Raw genomic sequence first — 20,560 nt, 5'->3', positions numbered from 1 at the left:
AACTGAATCACGTGAAAGAGCAGATTACTTACGCATGAGAAGTAAAAAAGAGCCGCCAGGTGCTGAAAAATAAACCTTAGACTCAAAAGTTAGAACAGGCTTTTCAGCGCAGCACGCCGTGTAATAAATACTCACAAAGAAAACGGCGGCCGTTACAACTTATGTCTAAAATGTATCGTTTCAGCATCGGTTAAAACACTCGACTCCAGGTACATGACGCGCAGCTGGAAACACTTCACGCAAGTCGAGCTGCCCGAGATTCACAGAATTTACAGAAAATGTTACATTTTTGTGATTTATATCGTTACCGGACGATAGAATTCTTATATCGGGATATGAGATTTTGGTCATATCGCACAGCCCTAGTGTACATGTTTCATACTCCACTGTGTTACATGGAAAAATACAAAGATCCATTTCATAGAGGCTGTTGGAACAAATGTATCATTATTAATTGTAACGTTGTGCACACAGTCACTACATGAATCTGTGACTGTTTAGTTCAGTTTGAACGTTTGCCATTAAGTAACTATAAGCCTTTTTCATACAGCTGACAATTCTATGACATTAACAGCTCGTCCTGTTTATGACAAAGCTCTCACATCATCTATAACTGACTGAGACAGGACTCTCTTCCAGACACTCTAAACCCAGGCACAATGTACATTCCAAATTCCTTTAATTTTAAATATGTTTATATTGTCTATCCTGTAAAATAGTCAGATGTCTATTCATATTAATGTACAGAATTCACCTGCTTGCTGCTACTACTGCACATTCACCAAGTGTATATACTCTATATATATATATTTTTTTTTTTTTTTTTTTTTTTTTTTTTTTGCACATGTCGAGGAGCGTGTCAGGCTACATTTCACTGTGTGTTATACTTGTATAACTATGCATGTGACAAATAAAGAACCTTGAATCTCCAGCTGCTGTTTCATTCACTAAGCTGCTGTTGTTCTTTCAGCTCTAAGAGCTGCTGCCTCCTCCATGTCCTCGTCTCCTCATGAGGACCATTTATCATTCATACAGTGGATTGCAAAAGTATTCGGCCCCCTTGAACTTTCCCACATTTTGTCACATTACAGTCACAAACATGAATCAATTTTATTGGAATTCCACATGAAAGACCAACACAAAGTGGTGCACACGTGAGAAGTGGAACAAAAATCATGTATCCCAAATTACCAAATAATCATTATTATATATATTATATATATTATATAATTACACAGCGGTGTGACTATCTTCACATTGCAGCTAGGGGTCTGAACAAACTTTAATCAGCTGACAGCAATGTGGCAAGTGACTTACCTCCGGCCATGCTGAAAGGAGCTGTGACCGGGGCACACATGCACACGCCTACACCACACGCAGCGCACACTAGTGATGTGTCGGTTGCGAACGAAACGGCTCTTAGAGCCGGCTCTTTGAAGTGAACGACACCAGTGTAGGTTTTTTTTTCTTTCTCGAGCCGTGTGCTTTGCGCTGGGCAGAGGGGGGAGGGGCGGTAGTTACACTCCCAGTAGCACAGAGCGGGAGGGAGAGAGAGAGAAAGAGAGACAACAACGTCACATTAGAAAGGTATAGTAATCATCCACAACTATTTTCAGTTGCAGATGATAAAGGATTCAGAAAGTTTATTCATGCAGAGAATGTGCATCTTCTTTTTGTTTTCATAGTTTAATTTATATTTAATTGTGTTGTGGTTTGCAGTGTTTTGTGTTGTTTCACTTTAAATTTGTTTAAAAGGAAAAAGTTGAAAATTTAAATAGTTAAAAGTTGAAATTTAAATAGTTGGTTTTTGTATTATATGATTTATTTATTACATTTTATGTGGAGTGAATAAATAAAAGTATATTTACAGTACCCTAGAGACAAAGCACGTACAAACTCCAAAACACATAAAAACTCCAAAACACTTAAAAACTCAGAAGCACATAAAAACTCAAAACACGTACAAAAGACAACAGAAGTGCTCCAGGATGCTAGGGGGCAGTGTTGAGCTTTTGTTACCTAGTGGCTACACAAGCAAGGAAGTACCAACGACCGGTTTTGGTGTGTGGTAGTAACAGGTAAATGAACATTTTCTTTGAATTATTTGAATACATATGAGTGCTTGTGTATAAATACACAAACAATACACATATGCTTTCAATTGTGTAATTTAAGTGATCGAGGTAGCTCTGTTTTGGAAGTTCAGTTAACGTTAGAAATGTGTTTTGGAGTTTGTACGTGCTTTGTCTCTAGGGGCCACCGTATATATTTATATATAAAGGTATATAAATAAAACCACTTTTTTTACATTAGTTATTCCTTCTGTGCATAATTTTATATTATATATTATATATTGTTGTTAATAATAAATTAATTAAAGGAACAAAACAGCCTGTTGGGAGCCGAAAGATCCGGCTCTGTAAAAAAAAGATGGGGTCAGGAAGTCACTGATTGTCCATTTAGTAACCCTGATGTGTTTAGGGCAGGCTTGTACACATACACGCGATGTCACGATCCAGGTCTTTTGAGCCAGCATTTTGAGTTTTAGTTTATGTTTAAGCCCTTCAGGTTTTCTAAGTTCATTTTTTATCATGCCTAGGTTGTTCTAGTTCTTCGTTATTAGATTCCCCTTGTGTCTTCCGCCCATGTCAAGTCTCCCTTCCCCTTCATGTGTTTCATGTCTGCGTCTTATGTTTCCTGTTTTATGTTGAAGAGGTCTGGTGTTCCTGTGTTCATCGTGTTTAGTTTTACTCTTCCACTGCTTTGTCTCTAGGGGCCACCACATATATTTATATGTAAACATATAAATAAATCCACTTTGTTTTTTTACATTAGTAATTTCTTTTGTGCATGATTTTATGTTGTTGTTGATAATAAATTAATTAAAGCAACAAAACATTTTTTGATTGGCTGACATGGTAAACTCTAACACCAATGGGGAAGGAGGGTTTTTTCTTTTTCATTTTTTCACGCGCAAGCAGAGAGTGTTTGCTAGCGCTGTCTGTAGAAAACAACGTTTTTACCTTCTTCCTGCTGTAAACGCCGCTGTTTTGTTCAGAAAAAAACATTATGTGTATTTTTTATCATAACTCTGGTTTTACGTGGCCCATCGACACAATTCAAGAACTGGTATATAGTCTGAAGTCCGTTACTTTCGACCAACAAAACAACCTGAAGAGCCGGTTGGGAGCTGAAAGAGCCGGCTCTTTATAATGAGCCGAGCCGAAAGAGCCAGTTCTCCAAAAAGAGGCAGAAATCCCATCATTATCTTGTGGCTGTGTCGTCTTAAATTGGTCATGTGATTTTGACGTGTCGGCGCATCCGTCGACCGCAGAGGGTTAAGATGGAAAATGATCCACGTTATAGTTTCCTGGTTTAATTTGTATGGTTCTGCTCTCCAGCAATAAAGCTGTGAATTTTGAGTTCATTCCTGCCTCTGTGAGTTTGCGATTGGGTCCTCATACAGCCTGCACACAGCCGAATCATGACACGAGAGACACGAGAGTTCTTCTTTACTGATGTTTACTGTGCTTCTCTTAACGTACACAGGTACACTATGGAACTGGTAAATACAGGTGTACAAGGAAATTATATTTCAGCATTAAAACATATTGCAATATAAAATTCACAAAATATAAACAAACATACCACTTTGGCCTGCAAGTAGACAAACCGGTGTTTTTAGAACTTAGGACTTGTTATTTCTTCTTTGACATTCCCACGGCCAGACCGTCACTATGAGCAGCTTCTCTGACCTTACTTCCCAAAACAGGAAGTGACCTCTGCCCTTACCTTACACTTACAAAATTAACCGGTTATTTTCCATGTGTCAAATTAACTGTACACCAATCCGGTATGCAAATAGGAAAATGTTAACATACTCAACATAAAAATAAAACATTCAAAATAAAATGCGTTAATTACATTATCATTACAAGAGCTCCACCTAGTGGTCAAATACTAACATTTCACCAACTGTTACAATATCAACCAGCATGCTCGAGTACTCAATTCAATTCAATTTTATTTATATAGCACCAAATCACAACAACAGTTGCCTAAAGGTTCTTTATATTGTAAGGTAGACCCTACAATAATACATACAGGTAAAAACCCAACAATCAAATGATTATCAAATCATTCAGGCAGTCAGATTTAACAGACACAGTCACATCTGGGATGTTTTAAACAAACTTTTATTAAACGCAGGTCCTTCCTTTAATACATATATATGGGTCCTTTAAAGTCATTCACATGTTTGCAGAAGAATGAAAAGAGCAAAACTAATACTTAAAGTAGAACCTTTCTCCTCCATGATCACCACTGTCTAATGAAGATTCAGGAATAACTGATGATGCCTCAGCAGGCTCTGAAAGAGGAGCAGAGTGAAGGATGAAGGTCGTCCATCAGACCGAGTGTGTCCTCAGCTTCCTGTTCAGAGACAAACATCACTGATGTCAGCTGTTCACCTCTGACCTTTATTTAAATACTCCTGTATGTAAATGTTACCTGCTCTCACTGATGAGTACACAGCACATGGATCAGCTGACTGCTCTGTAACAAACATACACACACAGGATTAGAGTATCGCACACCTGTATGTGTGTTTCACATGTTTATATCTTCCAGGTTAGCTCAGTGGTGCTCCTCGCTCCACTTACAGGCCTCTGCAGAAATTACGGTGTACAACACACACATATACACACACACACACAGAGGGATTCGTGGATACACACACCTCTGAGTCAGTGCTGATTATTATGTATCCCAAAGTAAAAGCAGCTGCCCACGTAGACCGGCCTTCATGGTCTACGTGGGCCGGGTCCTCCGAAGACTGAGAAGGCCGGAAGTGCGAGGCTGTGAAATTGGACGGTCTAGCCTTCATATTTGCATCACCGCTGTCTTGGTGGAGTTTGATAAACTCAACCGTCTGCTCCTTACTATCTAAAATATAACAGGACACTGGCGTAAATTCTCTACCATCTCACACTTCTTTTTAATCAGTTTTCTGTTTGACGTTTATTCAGCTGTGTAAAACTATAACTTTAATCTCAGGCAAACCGATTTACTCAGGAACAAATAAAACACTGGAAAAAGTCAAATAATAACATTTTGAAGTTATCTAACTGACTTATTTATCATGTTTAAGCCTAACTTAAGCCTGACTTAAGCCTACCAATGACCTGTTTTAGGTCAAGCAGGTGTTGCTCAAAGGTTGGTGATGCGACAACAATATCATCTAGATACACCGCGCAGGACTTATAAATCAGGCCAGCTAGAACATTGTTCATAAGCCGCTGAAAAGTTGCAGGGGCGTTACACAGGCCAAAAGTAAGGACTCTGAACTGAAACAGGCCACAGTGCGTGATAAAAGCAGTCTTTGGTTTAGCTTCTTCAGCAATGGGGACCTGCCAGTAACCTCGAGCGAGGTCTAGTGTTGTGAGAATCTTCCCTCTCGACAAAGAGTCCAGTGATTCATCCACTCGTAGGAGTGGGTAAGAATCTATCACGGTCAGCTTTTTTTATTCGACGGAAGTCAACACAGAACCGTGGTTTGCTGGGGGTTTGTTCACAATCACCACGGGAGCTGCCCATAGTCCTGATGCAGGTTCGATGATGTTATCCTGTAGCATTTTTTGTACTTGCTCTTCTACGATTTGCTTTTTAGCTGGTGAGGTGCGGTATGGTGGCAAGTTAACAGGCTTTGCATCCCCAGTTACAATGACATGTTCTGACAGAGAAGTGCAACCAAGGTGGCCATCAAACAGGTCGCTGTAACTTTCTAACAACTCTAACAGTCTTTCTCTCTCCACAGAATCCAAGTTAGCTTCTGCAGCCTTGTCATGGACAGAGAGCTGCTGAGTGTCCTGCAGAGTCATTGTTCCACAATCAAAATCAGCTTCCACAAAGCCATTTTCACAGAGTTCATCATGACATGGGGGCTTATCATCCATAATTACAGTTCTTGTTGGGACATGTATTGTTAGTGAAGTGCGACTCATAAAGTCCATCCCAAGAACAAAGGGGGATGACAGGTCCTGCACTATCACAAACTGCTGATAGACTCGCTTGCCCATGAATCCAATGGTTAACCAGGTTATTCCTAATGGACTGCAGTTAGTGCCACTGGCCAGTCTTATGGGTGGAGAATCCCACGGATTCTTTAATGACTGATTTTGTTTTTTTTCAGGTAACAGGTCTGCATTTACTGCTGAAAGAGATGCACCTTTATCTAGTGTGGCATCCAGAGCTGCCCATTAAAGTTTACTTTAACTCTGAGAGGGGTGTTCCACGATGATTGCGAAGCTCCATCTTCAACGTGATTGAGCACAGGTGTCACACTTGGGTGTGACATAGGCAATGAGAGCTGACTTATTGGCTGGGGGGAGGGTTGCCCCTGTGAAACACTCTCCCCCCCCTGAAGTTCCCCTGCCTCCTGCCAGCTGGTTTTGTCTCTCTGACAGGGTCAGTTCCATCTGGATCTGCAGGCTGAGCTACTGGATGGTGATCAGGAGGCAGCATTTGGGGAAGCTCCGGAGCCGACCTGGGAGAATGTCGAGCTCCCTGAAAATCAGTGGAACAGTTAGTGTATGTGCGAGATGTAACACCAGGCATGGAACATTTAAAACAACTCCCTCAGCTCCGTTTTTCAGCTGAAATCGGGAAGGCTGTGAAAGGCTGGTGCCGAGAACAGAATGCAGCTCATGGGCACACAACACTAGGTCAATTACTGACCTTACAGGCATCCTGTACAGCGCTACTCTGTACTTCTCCACTGCATGTTTACAGATGAGCTTTGCTCCTGTTCAGATGGTGGGCTCCTCAGTCTCCTGAATTCACTGGGCATATGGGCAACAAACGTTGGCAGAGGCTCTTCGGGATGCTGGAAACGGTTCATGATGCCTTTCAAAATGTGCTCCTGGTTGTCAGCAGGCAAAAACATAGTCTTGAAAAGTTCACAAAACTTAGCGTAAGTCGATATATGAGGACCGAGCACACTAAACCACTTCCTTGGTTCCTTAGCTAGGAAGTGTGGTAGTTCTCTGAGGATTTGGGCATTTGCTCGGTCTAACGAGGTTTTTAAGCATTAACTGATTGTAGCCATTCTTCTGGGTGAAGACTGCCATCATTAGCGAACACAGTGGGCTCTAATTTAGCTTGGTGAAATGCTGCAGCAAGGACTCTGGTTGTATTATTTAGCTCCAGATAATCTGACTGGGATTGGGACAGGTCCCTGGTGGGCTGCGTGGGGCCAGGTGCCCGAGGAAAAGGGTGAGTAATCTGGGCAGCTGGTACTTTTGGGACTGGTCTTTTTTGTTGAGTCCACTGCTCCAAAATATTCCTCTGGAGGTCCAAAGACTCATGAAGGCACTGCTGAAGCATATCAACCTCTGCTTGTAGACTTTGCACTTTATGCCCAAGGTCAGCAGTACTATGTCTGGCAGTAAGTCGGTTTGGGTGTAACATAAAATCTATATCATCACACACGTCAGTCAAGTCAGGATGAGTAGGCATAATACACACTTATTAAGACCCAAATCTATATAAGGTAACAGTTGTGCTGAAATCAAATTTAGTTCTGATCACACAAAAATATCCAAAGCATGTGAATTCTTAATTTTAGCAGTAAATGTTTCATCTCGCTTTGAAACACGGAGGTAGAAGAAGTAAACACCCCAAACCAAAAATGTTTAGCTGCAAAATACATCTAAACTTATGAATAACTGTGTATGAGTATCACCTTTTCAAGTCAAATTCACTTAAAAACAGCTTCCTAATGAGAACTGTTAAGCCAGCGAGAATCAATAATGAATTAGTTTGAAATATACACTATAATAATGATCCAGTGATCCGCCCGACGTCTGCGTCTAGGCCAGCGTGGTCTGTTTCCATGAAGTATGGCAGACATCCACTTTGCCGCGATGTACCTTTTAATGTATAAATCATCAGCTGCTCAAAGAGACTGCACACTGAGGTCCAAGAGAAGATGTACCTTTTGTAATGTTGGGTTGTGTTCAGTGGTTGAGAGGAGGTGGTAGAGAACTTAGCAGGATAGTAGGAAGAACACACAATCACACTGGTACTGGGAATTCCACAGCGTATCCTTTAATGCACATTCTCTTCAACAACCATACAAGGCCCGGTTGAACGACTGCTGCTTATCAAACATGACACACAGTGTTCATGCAAAAGTTTCTGGAGAGGTAAAACATATAAAGTCCGTCTGTCTCCATGCACTTGTGTGCAAGCACATTGTTCCCGTAATCACATAGAGGGCAGTGGCGCATACTAATGACATCATAAACCCTTGACTTAGGTTGCATTAAAGAGACACCACACCACTGTGACTGTTACATGTGATTGAGAATTATACCAGGGAGTCAAGTACTTCTGATTTGAGGCACTATTTTTCAAAGTATCCAGAGTCAGATGAAGTTAGAAGGTAAATTATTAGCAAGATAATCAACCTCTGTTGGGGTAGCGTTCAGATAGCTGCTCTGCTCTATGTTGGTACAGGCCAAAGGACACCTGAGAAAACAACAATGCAATTTGCATACACGCCCAACAGAGGAGTGGAGGATGTGCTTTTGACTCTACTTAATCTGATTCTCAAACATCTAGAGAGCAAAGGGACTTTTGCAAGACTTCTTTTCATCTATCAATTTTTCTTCTGTTTTTAATACAATACAGCCCCATATTTTAATTCAAAGACTTTTAGCACAGTTTGAAATCAAGAACAATCTGGTGGGCTGGATTTTAGATTTTTTAACTGACAGGTCACAAAGAGTGAGAATAAATGGGGTTCTGTCTGACCCAGTCTTCTCCTCCACAGGTTCTCCCCAAGGGTGTGTTTATCACCCTTATTATCATTCAGAAAATAGAATAAGTGCAATCATATAAATAACTTGGGACCATAATCAATGAAAAACTGAACTTTGATGAGAATTGCAAATTGGTCTGTAAAAATTTGATTTGATTTATTTTGTTTAATTACTGAATATGTGTTTGTCAGGTTTTACCATGTCTGTGTTTGTGAAGCAATACCAGATGCTATCATTTTTCTGTAACGCAAATTTACCTTCAGGTATAAATAAAGTAACCTTAACCCTCACCCAACCAATCACAGCAGATGGCCCCGCCCCTCCCTGAGCCTGGTTCTACTGAAGGTTTCTTCCTGTTAGAAGGGAGTTTTTCCTTCCCACTATCGCCAAAGTGCTGCTCATAGGGGGTCATTTGATTGTTGGGTTTTTCTCTGTATGTATTATTGTAGGATCTACCTTACAATATAAAGCACCTTGAGGTGACTGCTGTTGTGATTTGGCGCTGTATAAATAAAACTTAATTTAATTGAGTGAGTGCCATGCTGTGTCAGTGTAGTGATTACTATGGTTACCTGTTCTCTTGCCAGCTTTTTTCTTGCTTTTGATGACCACGTGACCATAGTCAACATCCTCAGGACCTGAAGACAGAGAGATGGATGGAGTGACTGCAGACAGAGTTCAATCACAGCTGACTGACTGATACATCTACAACAGGCTGCTCTGTGTGGATTTTCAGTCCTCCAGGTCATGATTTGTTTTTAACATTTACAGTTTCCCCCTTTTTTTTTTTTTAAAGAGTTCAATTCTTTGATCAGGCTCAATTTAATTTTTGCAGTTGTGCAATATCTCCCTGAAAATCCTTCAGTTAATCCAAAAATTAATTCTGGGTCTTGTGTATACAGAGGATCGGAGATCAATGAACTGCCCAAGAAGCCTAAAAAGAATATGACTAGCAGCTTACTTAAGAAGACAATTGTATGTCTACGTGTGTTTGTACATGTGCATGTGTTTGTGAAAAACCCTCCATAACTGGCAGCTTTGCTCATTCCGTCCCCGTCTCCCCCTAGTGCGTATTTTTTAATTAGGTATTAATATTTCATCTTTTTTATCAAGTATGAATTCTGGTATTCGGTCGGAATTCATACAAACTGGAATTAATTACATGTCGGACCCATTAGGGATATTACTATTTGACCTACTTGTTTTTCAGACTGTGATCTGAATGGTAAATTTAAGCGTTAGGAGCAGCTCTGTTGGATTTTTAACTTTGAACAGAGTAATAATTAATGGAATGGTGATGATGATTATAAAAATAGCAGCTCCATGTCTCCATGTAAATTAAAGGGTCGCTTTCTTTTTAAATTCCTTAGATTACCATGACCTGGCTGACTGACAACCTACACAAACATCTTGGTAAAAATAGAGTGTGAAACTTCATAAATCAGCTTTTTCACTTGTTTTCACAGTGTGGTCTTTTTATCAATAAACATTTGTTTATTACCACCACCTTTAGGGTTTGTGAGCTACTCTCCTTCTTTTCTTCAACATGACAATTATCTGTATTATAATCATTTCTATAAAAAAATGCTGTTTTTATGGGGATTATATGACACATCTTTTGTGGTCACTACGATCTATGGTAATTAACAAAGATGAAGGAAAAAGAGGACGCTTGAACCCAGGTTATGTCCATTTTCATAATAAGTGACAGCACAGACATCTGTTAATGAGAGAACATGTTTTGTGATGTGTAGCACCAGCAGAACGCTAAAATTTCACTTCAATAATTCTGCTGGGAGAAAGATGTGTTCACACATGTTTTTTAACAGAAACATTTTAAAGCATGCTTAATCATTCAGGTAAGAAAATCCCAAAAGGTTGATTCTGTTCATCTGAACGTTTTCAGTGGGAGAAAAGTTTCATCACTCATCCAAGTGAGTTCTTCAGTCTCAGCTGACTGCAGGTTTCCCCAGTCTTATAAAGAGTACATTTGCATAATGACTGAAACTAGCACCACTGAATAAACAATGGACTGTGAGCTCAGTTTAGGATCATTAATATGCAAATTGTGAATGGCACTCATGGTCACTGATTGTGACAGAGAGTTGGGGAATGGCTGCAATCACAGCATTGTAAGATGGTGAATGTACTCTCAGTGGCAAGGGAACAGTATGAGGACAGCACAAGAGCACATGGGAGAAGGATGCAACACATAATGGCAATGCCCAGTGGCCAGACAGAATCTTGGACCTACACGCCATACAAGCAGGGCTACAAAACTGTTTCACAACCAGGTTTTGGAAAGTCTGACCACAACGCCATCTTACTTATTCTTCAGTATAACAAAACATACGTAGGGATGAGGTAGTCAGGTGAAACGCTGGTCTGTCTAATCAGAAGCTACACTACACGACCCGCCCAATGACGTAGACTGGGACATGTTCAGGGCATGCACAGTCGACATCAACAAGTTTACGGAAGTAGCAGTAAGCTTCGTTAACATGCTAGCGGAGGGGATCATCCCCACTGCGAGAGTCGCGCTGTGCAGTGAACGCCAGGACTGCCACCTTCAACGCCCATCTTGCCATGGACTATGCACAATCATGGATTATAAAGCCAGGGACACTGCGCCAATCAATGCTGACTCTGCATTCACCAATGAGCTGAATGCGTTCTACGCCTGTTTCGAGGTTAGCCAGGCGGCTAATGCTAACTACTGCCTGATAACTGAGGACGGTGACATAATCAGCGAGGGACCAGCGATCAACATCGTGGAGCATGACGTCTGAGCGGCAATGAGGAGAGTGAGCACAAGGAAAGCACCGGGGCCAGATGGCATCACTGGTCATCTGCTGCGTTGCTGTGCTGACCAGCTAGCAGGTGTGCTCACTTCCTTTTTCAACGAGTCCCTGGCTAAGTCTGTGGTCCCCATATGCTTCAAGAGATCCACCATCATCCCTCTGCCCAAGCCTTCATGCCTGAAGGACTACCTGCCAGTTGCACTGACTTTGGTGATAATGAAGGTGTTCAAGAGGCTGTTGAAGAACATCATCTCCTCCCATTCCAAACACCACAGATCCGCTCCAGTTCACCTACTGACCCAACAGATCCACTGAGGATGCCATCACCCACGTCCTGCACACCACCCTCAGCCACGTGGACAAGAAACAGGGTAACTATGCGAGACTGCTGTTTGTTGATTACAGTTCCGCGTTCAACACAATAGTGCCCGGTAGACTGTTCACAAAGCTCAGGGATCTAGGATTCAACAGCAGTCTGTTTGCATGGGTGTTGGACTTCCTCACTGGTAGAACTCAGGTGGTGAGGGGGGTAGGTGCATCTCCGACAGCATCACCATCAACACGGGAGCACCACAGAGGTGTGTACTCTCACCACTGCTCTACTCCTTCTAAATTTCAGACTATGTGGCTACTCATGGCTCCAACACCATTGTGAAGTTTGCTGACGACATCTCCAACAACGATGAGGCAGCCAACATGGATGAACTGAAGAATCTGGCATTGTGATGCCAGGATAACCATCTCCAGCTGAACGTTGGCAAGACCAAGGAGGTGGTGGTGGACTTCAGAAGGAGTAAGCACAGAGACTACAAACCCATTATCATCAATGAAGCTCCAGTGGAGAGGGTGCAGTCCTTCAAGTTTCTTGGTGTCCACATCTCCTCTGACCTGACATGGGCTGCCCACATTCAGGTCCAGTCCAAAAAGGCTAGGCAGCGCCTGTATCACCTACGACAACTGAGGAAGTTCAGGGTCTCTCCAAAGATCCTCAGGATTTTCTATACAGGCGCTGTGGAGAGCATCCTCACACAGAACATCACATCCTGGTATGGGAACAGCTGTGTTAAGGATAAAAAAGCTCTTCAGAGAGTGATCCGTATGGCAGAACGTGGCTGCAGGACTGCTCTCCCCTCCTACAGAACCTTTACAGCAGGAGATGCTGGTCAAGAGCTGCTCAGATATTGAAGGACTTCAATCCGTCCCAGCAATAAACTGTTCCAGCTTCTGCATTCAGTACAGTGGTGTACTGACAGATCCAGGATCAGTACAAATCATCAGCAGTTTGATCCATCGATTGAAGTGTCTTTGCGAAAATGTTGGACTGTTCCTTTATCAGTGTGTAACAGTGTGTGTATGAGAGCCATGTAATGTCCATGTGTGCGTGCTGACTGTGCTGCTCTGACCCCCCTCCTCCTTTCAGGGTGGAGCCTGCTGGAGTCCGATGGTTGAGACCAGGTCTGAGGAAGTGTAAGTGTGTTTTTAATGGGATTCATGAAAACAAAGCAGCACACATTCAACCATCTTCATCATTCACATCTCTGATGTCAGGAGTCATCATCAAGGTGTCAATCAATGAACAGATGATGCATCAATAACTGCAGCTGGATTGTGTTTGTTCTCTCCATCAGATTCCTGTCAACTCACAATCGACACAACCCCCCCCCCCCCCCCAATCATCCATAAGTGATTGAGACAGGACTCATTGTTACCACATTCTCATACCATCCTGATCCTTCTGGCTACACCAAGGCACAAGGCACTTTAACACCTCGCTCACACAATGTACATTCTCAGATTTCAAACTGTAAATTTCCAGATTGTTTTATTTTATTTATATAATGTATGCAATTCACTGATTTACTGCACATAATGTTCTCTTTGTATATATTCACTAACGGTTTATAATACTCTCTCTCTTTTTGCACAGTCGGGTAGCGTATCAGGACACATTTCACTGCGTGTTGTACTTGTATAACTATGCACATGACAAATAAAGAATAAAGAATAAATAAAGAATCTTGAATGTTGGAGCATTAATGACATTATAGATTTTTTTTGGATATTACTGGGTATAAGACCCACTGATGTGCCATTATATTTATGTGAATAAATGCATACTCTTGGTGCATTTGCTGGAAATGTACATTATTTAATCTCAGAGTTTCAAAAGATTTCTAAACAATGATACTGTAGCAGTTATTGACACGGACCGCCGGGGCAGACCGTGTGGAGTGAGTGGAGGACCCAAGAGCAAACAGAGGTGAGGACACAAAACCGGACTTAACAGAAAGCGAGCCTTTATTTAGGGCCGAAAACTTAAGGAACAAGGCAGCAAAGCAACTGAGGGAAAACCTGAACATAGACTGGGAAAACTATGGCTAAACAAAGTACAAACTAGGACTAGTTAAGGCTGGGAAACTATGACAAGGGGTAGGGGAGATAACACAGACGACGCGACGCAGACTACATGAAACACAGAGACTAAATACACATGAGGGATAATCAGGGGAAGTGGCCACACATGGGATCACAGCTGACACACATGAACCTAACGACAGGACAGGAGGGTGCAACTGAATACACTGACAATGAATACAGATTTACAAAGTAAAACAGGAAACATGGAAATTAGACATGACAAGAACTAAACATAACCACGCAGACAGGACTCATGACCCAGGGAAACTTAGTACAGGGGAGATGACATAACTGACAGCATGAACTTGACGGTACAAGACACACAGAAGGGCAAGGGAGACTTAATGCAAGGGGAATATATACAAATGGCTGGACTACCTTAGTGAACCTAAACAAACAATAAACATCAAAATAGGCTAAGCACAAAACACTGGGTCGCACGACCCAGGACCATGACACCACCCCCCCACCAAGGGCTGGCTCCAGACAGCCCTAAACCAAAAAAAAAAAACAGACCACCGAGCCCGGGGACCAGGACGGAGGGACCAGAACAAGAAAGAAAAACAGCCAACAGAAAACACTGGAGCACGTGACAATAGTCCAAACATAGTTCAGGGGGTCGGCCCGGAGGGCGGCAACACACCAGCCCACAGTTTATGAGTTCAGGCGGCCGACCCGGGGGTCGGCAACCCAACAGGCCACGCCATCTTCCATCAGGAGGCCGATCCGGAGCCCGCGGGCACAAGAGTTCAAGGGTCACACGGTCGGGGGCCGACCAGGCGGGCGCCACAGGTGACAGAGCCGGTCAGGAGGCCAGCCGTGCGGAAGGCAACGGCGGCGGCGAAGGGGCCGGACGGGCTCCTCGGGCCCTCCAGCGGAGACAGGCGGCCGGACGGGCTCCTCGGGCCCTCCAGCTGACGTGGCTTGAGGCCGGACGGGCTCCTCGGGCCCTCCAGCTGACATGGCTTGAGGCCGGACAGGCTCCTCGGGCCCTCCAGCTGGCATGACAGGAAGTGGTGCGGACGCTGCAGGGTGCCAGATAGGCACACCCGGGCATCCAGCAGCAGGCGCAGGACGAACAGTTAAGGAGGCCCCTGGCTGGACAGGGAGCTGAGCCGCTAACTGGACAGATGGCTGTAGTGGACATGGAGGGATTTGTGCCAGAGCCTGCACAAGTGGCTGAGCAAACCTCTGAGCGGGACACCGACCTGGCAGCTGAGCAGGTAGCCGGGCTGAAGCCTGTGGTGAAACAGACCGCTGGGACGTAACACCACGCTCTGAGAGGGCAGGTGAAGAACTGTCCTTAGTGCCCACAAACTCCAAACAGGTGTCAAGTAAGCGAACGCTTTTAACAGTCACCGTACCGGAGTTAGACCCAGAGGACACAATGACTCCTGAGCCAACGGTCTTGGGATCTTCAAACACAGAGTTCACTGTCTCAGGCTTAATGTGAGAAAACTCGGTCACATGGACGGCATTCACATGGCTGATAGTGGAAATATTGCCTAGGGGTACATTTCCAGTGTCAAGATCAGTAACACAATCTCCGCCTTGGGAACATGAGCTTCATGGAGTGTGGCTGAGGGAGTAACACCTGAAACAGAACCCTGTCCTTTTAAGCCATTAACGTGGCTTCTGCTGTCCTTGGCTGCCCCCGCTGTGGAGCTAAACACGGTTTCTTCCGACTCATAACATGACTGCGACAGAGAGTCACTCATAAAAAAGGCCAGGTCAGCTAACACGGGTTGCTCAACACTCACAGCATCCAGAAAACAGTCCAGGTTACCCATAGACCTTCTATCATGGTCCATGACTGTTTCAGGCCGAGCATGTTCAGACACACAATGCACATTCTTAGCTAACGTGTCCCTGTACTCACTGTTCATCGGTTCGCCAACTAGAGTGGGTTCATGGTCACAGTTCTCAGGCGTGTTTAACAGGGAGTCAAAGGGCTCGGTTATACAAGCAACACAGGAAACAGTCTCTGGCCTCTCTAAATCATGAACATGGTACCAAATCTCCTTATCTGCTCCCTCAGAACAGTTAGGCACAGCCCTGTCATCCTTGCTACATGACATTGACAGGGTTTCTGTTGGCGCTTGTACGGCCACATGAGGAGCTTCTACAACACAAGTCCTGGGAACCCCACTTAACGGTTCATGCTCTGTGTTGCTCACATGTCCTGCAACAAGAATGCCCCCCGACTCATCATCACTGATAGAGTGGTGATTAACACCGGTAACACCTGGGAACGCTAAACAGTTATGTTGCGACACTCTGCAACCCTTGGGGGGCATCCCTTGCTGTTTAATTACAGCCTCGCTGCTCGTAGCATTACTGTTAGCTGGTCCATTTGTAGTCTCTGTAACCTTGGCCGGTAAAACAGGCATTTGCCCGGACTCTGACTCTTTAACACGATCGTCTTTCTCATGGCTGAGCCCGCCAGGCAGCAGTTCAATAGTGGCCATAATCTCGCCCACGGAAAAGACACGTGGGGCAAAAGTACAGTCACTCACCTCCATTTCGGAAGGGGCACGAGATGAAACGAGACCCTCCCCAACCTCCAGCTGCCGCGCGGCGCCACGGTGACGTCGCCGTCGCCTCTTCCCTGAAGGCGACGCAGTGACGGAAGCTCCGGTTGCAGGGGAAGTGAAAGGGGGCAGGCCCTGGCAGCTCCGCGGGCCCCCAAGAGCCAGGCGCGTTCCCCGAAAGACTTGCTCATAGTCGGGGGTCAGCCACGGCTTCCACCGGAGCTTCTCCTCCAGCTCCGCGAGAACCACCTGCTCCCGTTCAGCAATGTCCTGGGCAGTGATTTGTGGGGACATCTCCTCAGAGCCGAAAATCACTGCTGACACGGACTCGGAGGCGGCTTCGGCCAGCGGTTCCGGCCCAGGCGACTGCTCTGATGACACCCCGGACTCTGGCTGCGCTGACGTGCGGCGGCGACGAGGGCGCCGCTTCCTCCTAGCAGCGGCTGTTGACACAACATTGATAGCTGTGACGGCTGGCTCCTCATCCTCCGACCACATCCGCGCCAGAAAGGAGGCTGGAGAAGCGAAGTCCGAACGAAACGGCGAGGGTGAGCGGCTCGTGTACGAAGGAATGGATGGTAGCGACCCCGGGCAGCGCCCGAGTCTCAGTGAGCCAACCTGAATCACCCCGGAGCCGCAAGATGGTGGAGGCGGTGATGGGGAAGTTAAGTGACAGTGGTGAACGGTGGTGACGCAGCGCTGGGCGCCTGCTCCCGAGGACTGGGTTGGAGGATGGTGCGGAGGTAATCAGAAATCAGGGGGGGGTAGCGCCTCCTATAGCCAGGGGAACACGATTACGCTCACCCGCAATAGGGCTTTGGAGTTGACGTCACGCCGCAATGCATTGTGGGAGCGCAGCTCCATTTTCGGGGTCAAAACAAACACACTGTGTTGGACCGACGACGACAAGAAACATGCTTAAAAGCAGCTCAAAAGAAAATGGACGGTATAGAGACCGATTGCGTCCAGAGGCGAAGCAGCGGTACTTGAAAAAAATAGAGTGCATCGCAAATCTGGACCCATATGAAATACGGCAGTGGAGTAAAGACCCAGACGACTTACCGCCACTGTCCTACCCCGATATCTTCACGTATCTTGTTTGTGGAGTAAGCGCTTACACAGCGAACCAGTTTCGTAATTACAAGTCACTGGAGGCGCACATCCAATTTACAAATGGCTGGGTGCAAGATTTGGCTATTTTCAAGCCGCCAAACTCTGAGTACGTCGTCAAAGTAAGTCAGCTGCAGTGCATCGAGTGAAATAGCCATTTTCCACCCCCCACCATAATTAATGTTATACATTTATCATTGAACTGCTAAAATATCGTTATCATATTATATGCCCGTAATTGTAAAGTACATGCAAATTAACACTTTGATAATCGGGCAAATTATTAACGCCAATTTGTGTCCTTCCTGTCTCATTTCATTTATTGTCTTTACATCAACCAATCAAGTCACTCCATTCGATGTTTGATTGCAATTTCTATAACTTCCGAGACCACCAACGATGATATTATTCAGCTATAAAGTGTGATGTGAACATATTTAGAACTTACCGGAATGAAAATGTCTTGAGCACACCAACTGATATCTGGAGACGTAACAGAACTTGATATCAGCTCATCTCACGGCTGCTATCCAGGCTAGACGCCTTCGTTTGGTAATATCCGATACATGAGCTCCTTCATGTTGCTTCCAGGTTGGGAAAGCATAAAAAGACAATCCAAACTTATTCCCGTGCCGGTCGTAAAATTGAACATTGCAGCCGACAACACAGCAAGTACGAACCATGGCTATGCTTTTGCTCCTTACTTAGACCCCCAAAATGGCGGATCGGGCCAAAATCCTTTCCATGCCCACCCCCGTGACATCACGCACCAAAGCCCTATACTTCAGTCTTTCATGGGTTCAGTGCTGTTAACTGTTTTTAAACAAACTTTATTTTCTGCATTTGTTAACAAGTATTAACAAACTGTATTAACATTTATGGATTAACACATCTGTATGTGTGTAAAGCATGCCCCCCCACAGCACATTAGTAAGACGGAACAAACAAAAACCCTTTTCCCGTAAAGGCAAATCAAACAAGGCAATCATGGGGTAATACTGCTGGGTCCAGAGGGTCAGACATAATGACTCATTCTCAGCAATGTTACAGTTTAAAAACCAGACTAGAAATCCCTCCACACTCAGCAGTGTGACTGTCACTGCTGTTATTTCAGTGGGCTGAAGTTTGATCTGTGTTGTTTACCAAAGTGCAACAAAAGCTGTTTAACATGTTTCATTTTGAATTCTTACAGAAACATTGTGATTTTTGTCTTTTAAGCGTGTATAGCAGTCTGTGACATCACTGATGAATCCATCCGTTGTGTTTGAGCCTGTTATCACTACACAAACGTTTGTTTAGTCTTTCCTGAGAAATAACGTCACAAACATGGCAGTCAGACACCCCACGCTGGCTACAGGGAGTTACACCTACTGTAGCTCCCTGTGATTTTAGAAAATGTCAGTAGTTACAGACTACAGTGTGATATCCCAGCACTGGTGTTAAGACAAACATGGACACATACAGAACAGAAATAATATTTTGTAACAGCCGAATTAAACTCTGAGCTGATTTAGAAACATCACCTCGGAGAACTGTATGTTACTGTAATGTTTTACACTGAATGACAAACTTTACTGTTGTCTATAGTTTAGTGTTCAGTGCTGAAAGCAGGATTGGGATTTTGTAAATGTGTAAGTGATTGACTTTGTGGAGATCAGAGTACATGAGTGCGTTTCAAACACGTGGCTGTTATGTGGGTGGGGACGATCAGCCGATATTTAGCCGAAGCTGACAGTGAGAACGATCACAACCAGTCATGGGCCGTCTCTGGATCCTGAGCTGCACTCTGTGTGTCCTCCTGAGCTGGATGCATGTGGATCAAGCGGTGGCTGAACCGTGAGTTTGTCTTCAGCGTGTTTTTGTCTGTGTGAGTTGTTCACTGCAGTAACTGCTGTATGTGTGATGCTGTATGCAGCCAGTACCTGGTGGCCATTCCTGCAGTTATTGAAGCTGGAGCTGAGGCCAAATTCTGTGCAACTCTCCGACAGCCCAGTGGGACTCTGGTCATGACTGTCACTTTGATGTCCCGAGAGAAGAACACAACCTTATTCACGCATACGTCAAATGAGGCCTTTCAAACCTGTGTTCAGTTTGAGGTTGGCAACCAGCACTTTCACACACAAAATGCGTTTGTTAGTTGTTATCGTAAGCATTATAGGCTTTAATAACTATCTAAATATCCCACTGTCTCAGGCTCCTTTGGTACGAAAGGAGGTGCAACATTTTCAGGTGGAGGTACGAGGAGACACATTTTACTCCAAACAAGTCAGAAAAGTGATGATCCGAGCGTCTGATCCCGTCACATTCATCCAAACAGACAAACCCATCTACCTCCCTGGACAAAAAGGTAACAATGTGCCGTTATGTTATATAAGACATGTAGTTCATTCAAATTCCATCATCATGAGCCAGCTGCTCCACCATCTCCAATTTGTGTAACAAGTTTTATTGTCCAAAATTTGGACACACATGCAATGATTGATGTGAAATGTTTGCTTCAAATAGCAAAATTTTTTGAAGATATTTAATATAATATTTAATACGGTCGATCGACCAGGATTTTCGGTCGCACTTTGAAATCCGACTCCATCTTTGAATATAACTATTTTAAAAATTCACAGTAATGCAAAATAAAACATGCAGAATACTCAGAGTGCACAGCTCCCCCCAAAGGACAAAGGCCATATTATATTTTCTATTTTGAGACCTGCTGCTGTGATGGAGAATTAGACAGTAATTGAGCTTAACTTTGAAATAAACTAAGAGGCATTACTCAGACATGATTTTTTTTTGTACCATCTGTCCCCGATTACAGAGTCAAATTCATTTTATGTGAAAGTTTAATGGTTTTATCTTTAATAGTTTTATTGTTCAAAAT

The 20,560-nt window shown here is 44.0% G+C and overlaps 1 protein-coding gene and 1 long non-coding RNA gene across 2 annotated transcripts in view; one reads left to right on the top strand and one right to left on the bottom strand.

Annotated features, from left to right (window-relative positions):
- Window positions 1-3,618: 3,618 nt before the first annotated feature.
- Window positions 3,619-9,566, bottom strand: LOC146672907 (uncharacterized). The gene is made up of 3 exons (XR_014910421.1): window positions 9,395-9,566; window positions 4,510-4,554; window positions 3,619-4,431 (listed from the first exon to the last, which is right to left on the bottom strand). It is a non-coding gene; the product is annotated as an uncharacterized LOC146672907 (long non-coding RNA).
- Window positions 9,567-19,412: 9,846 nt separating this feature from the next.
- LOC146672906 (alpha-2-macroglobulin-like) overlaps window positions 19,413-20,560 on the top strand; it is a 36,736-nt gene continuing 35,588 nt past the window's right edge. The window contains exons 1-3 of the mRNA XM_085401647.1: window positions 19,413-19,518; window positions 19,598-19,778; window positions 19,876-20,029. Of these exons, the coding sequence (XP_085257773.1) occupies window positions 19,439-19,518; window positions 19,598-19,778; window positions 19,876-20,029 (415 nt within the window). The 5' untranslated portion in view covers window positions 19,413-19,438. The remainder of the gene's footprint in view (window positions 19,519-19,597; window positions 19,779-19,875; window positions 20,030-20,560) is intronic.

This window comes from Rhamphochromis longiceps, linkage group LG3 (assembly GCF_057381845.1).
Source record: "Rhamphochromis longiceps isolate RC_006_pf linkage group LG3, R_longiceps_female_GT1.1, whole genome shotgun sequence".
Lineage (NCBI taxonomy): Eukaryota > Metazoa > Chordata > Actinopteri > Cichliformes > Cichlidae > Rhamphochromis > Rhamphochromis longiceps.
Note: the sequence above shows the minus strand (reverse complement) of the source record. Positions and strands in the feature narration are given on the sequence as shown.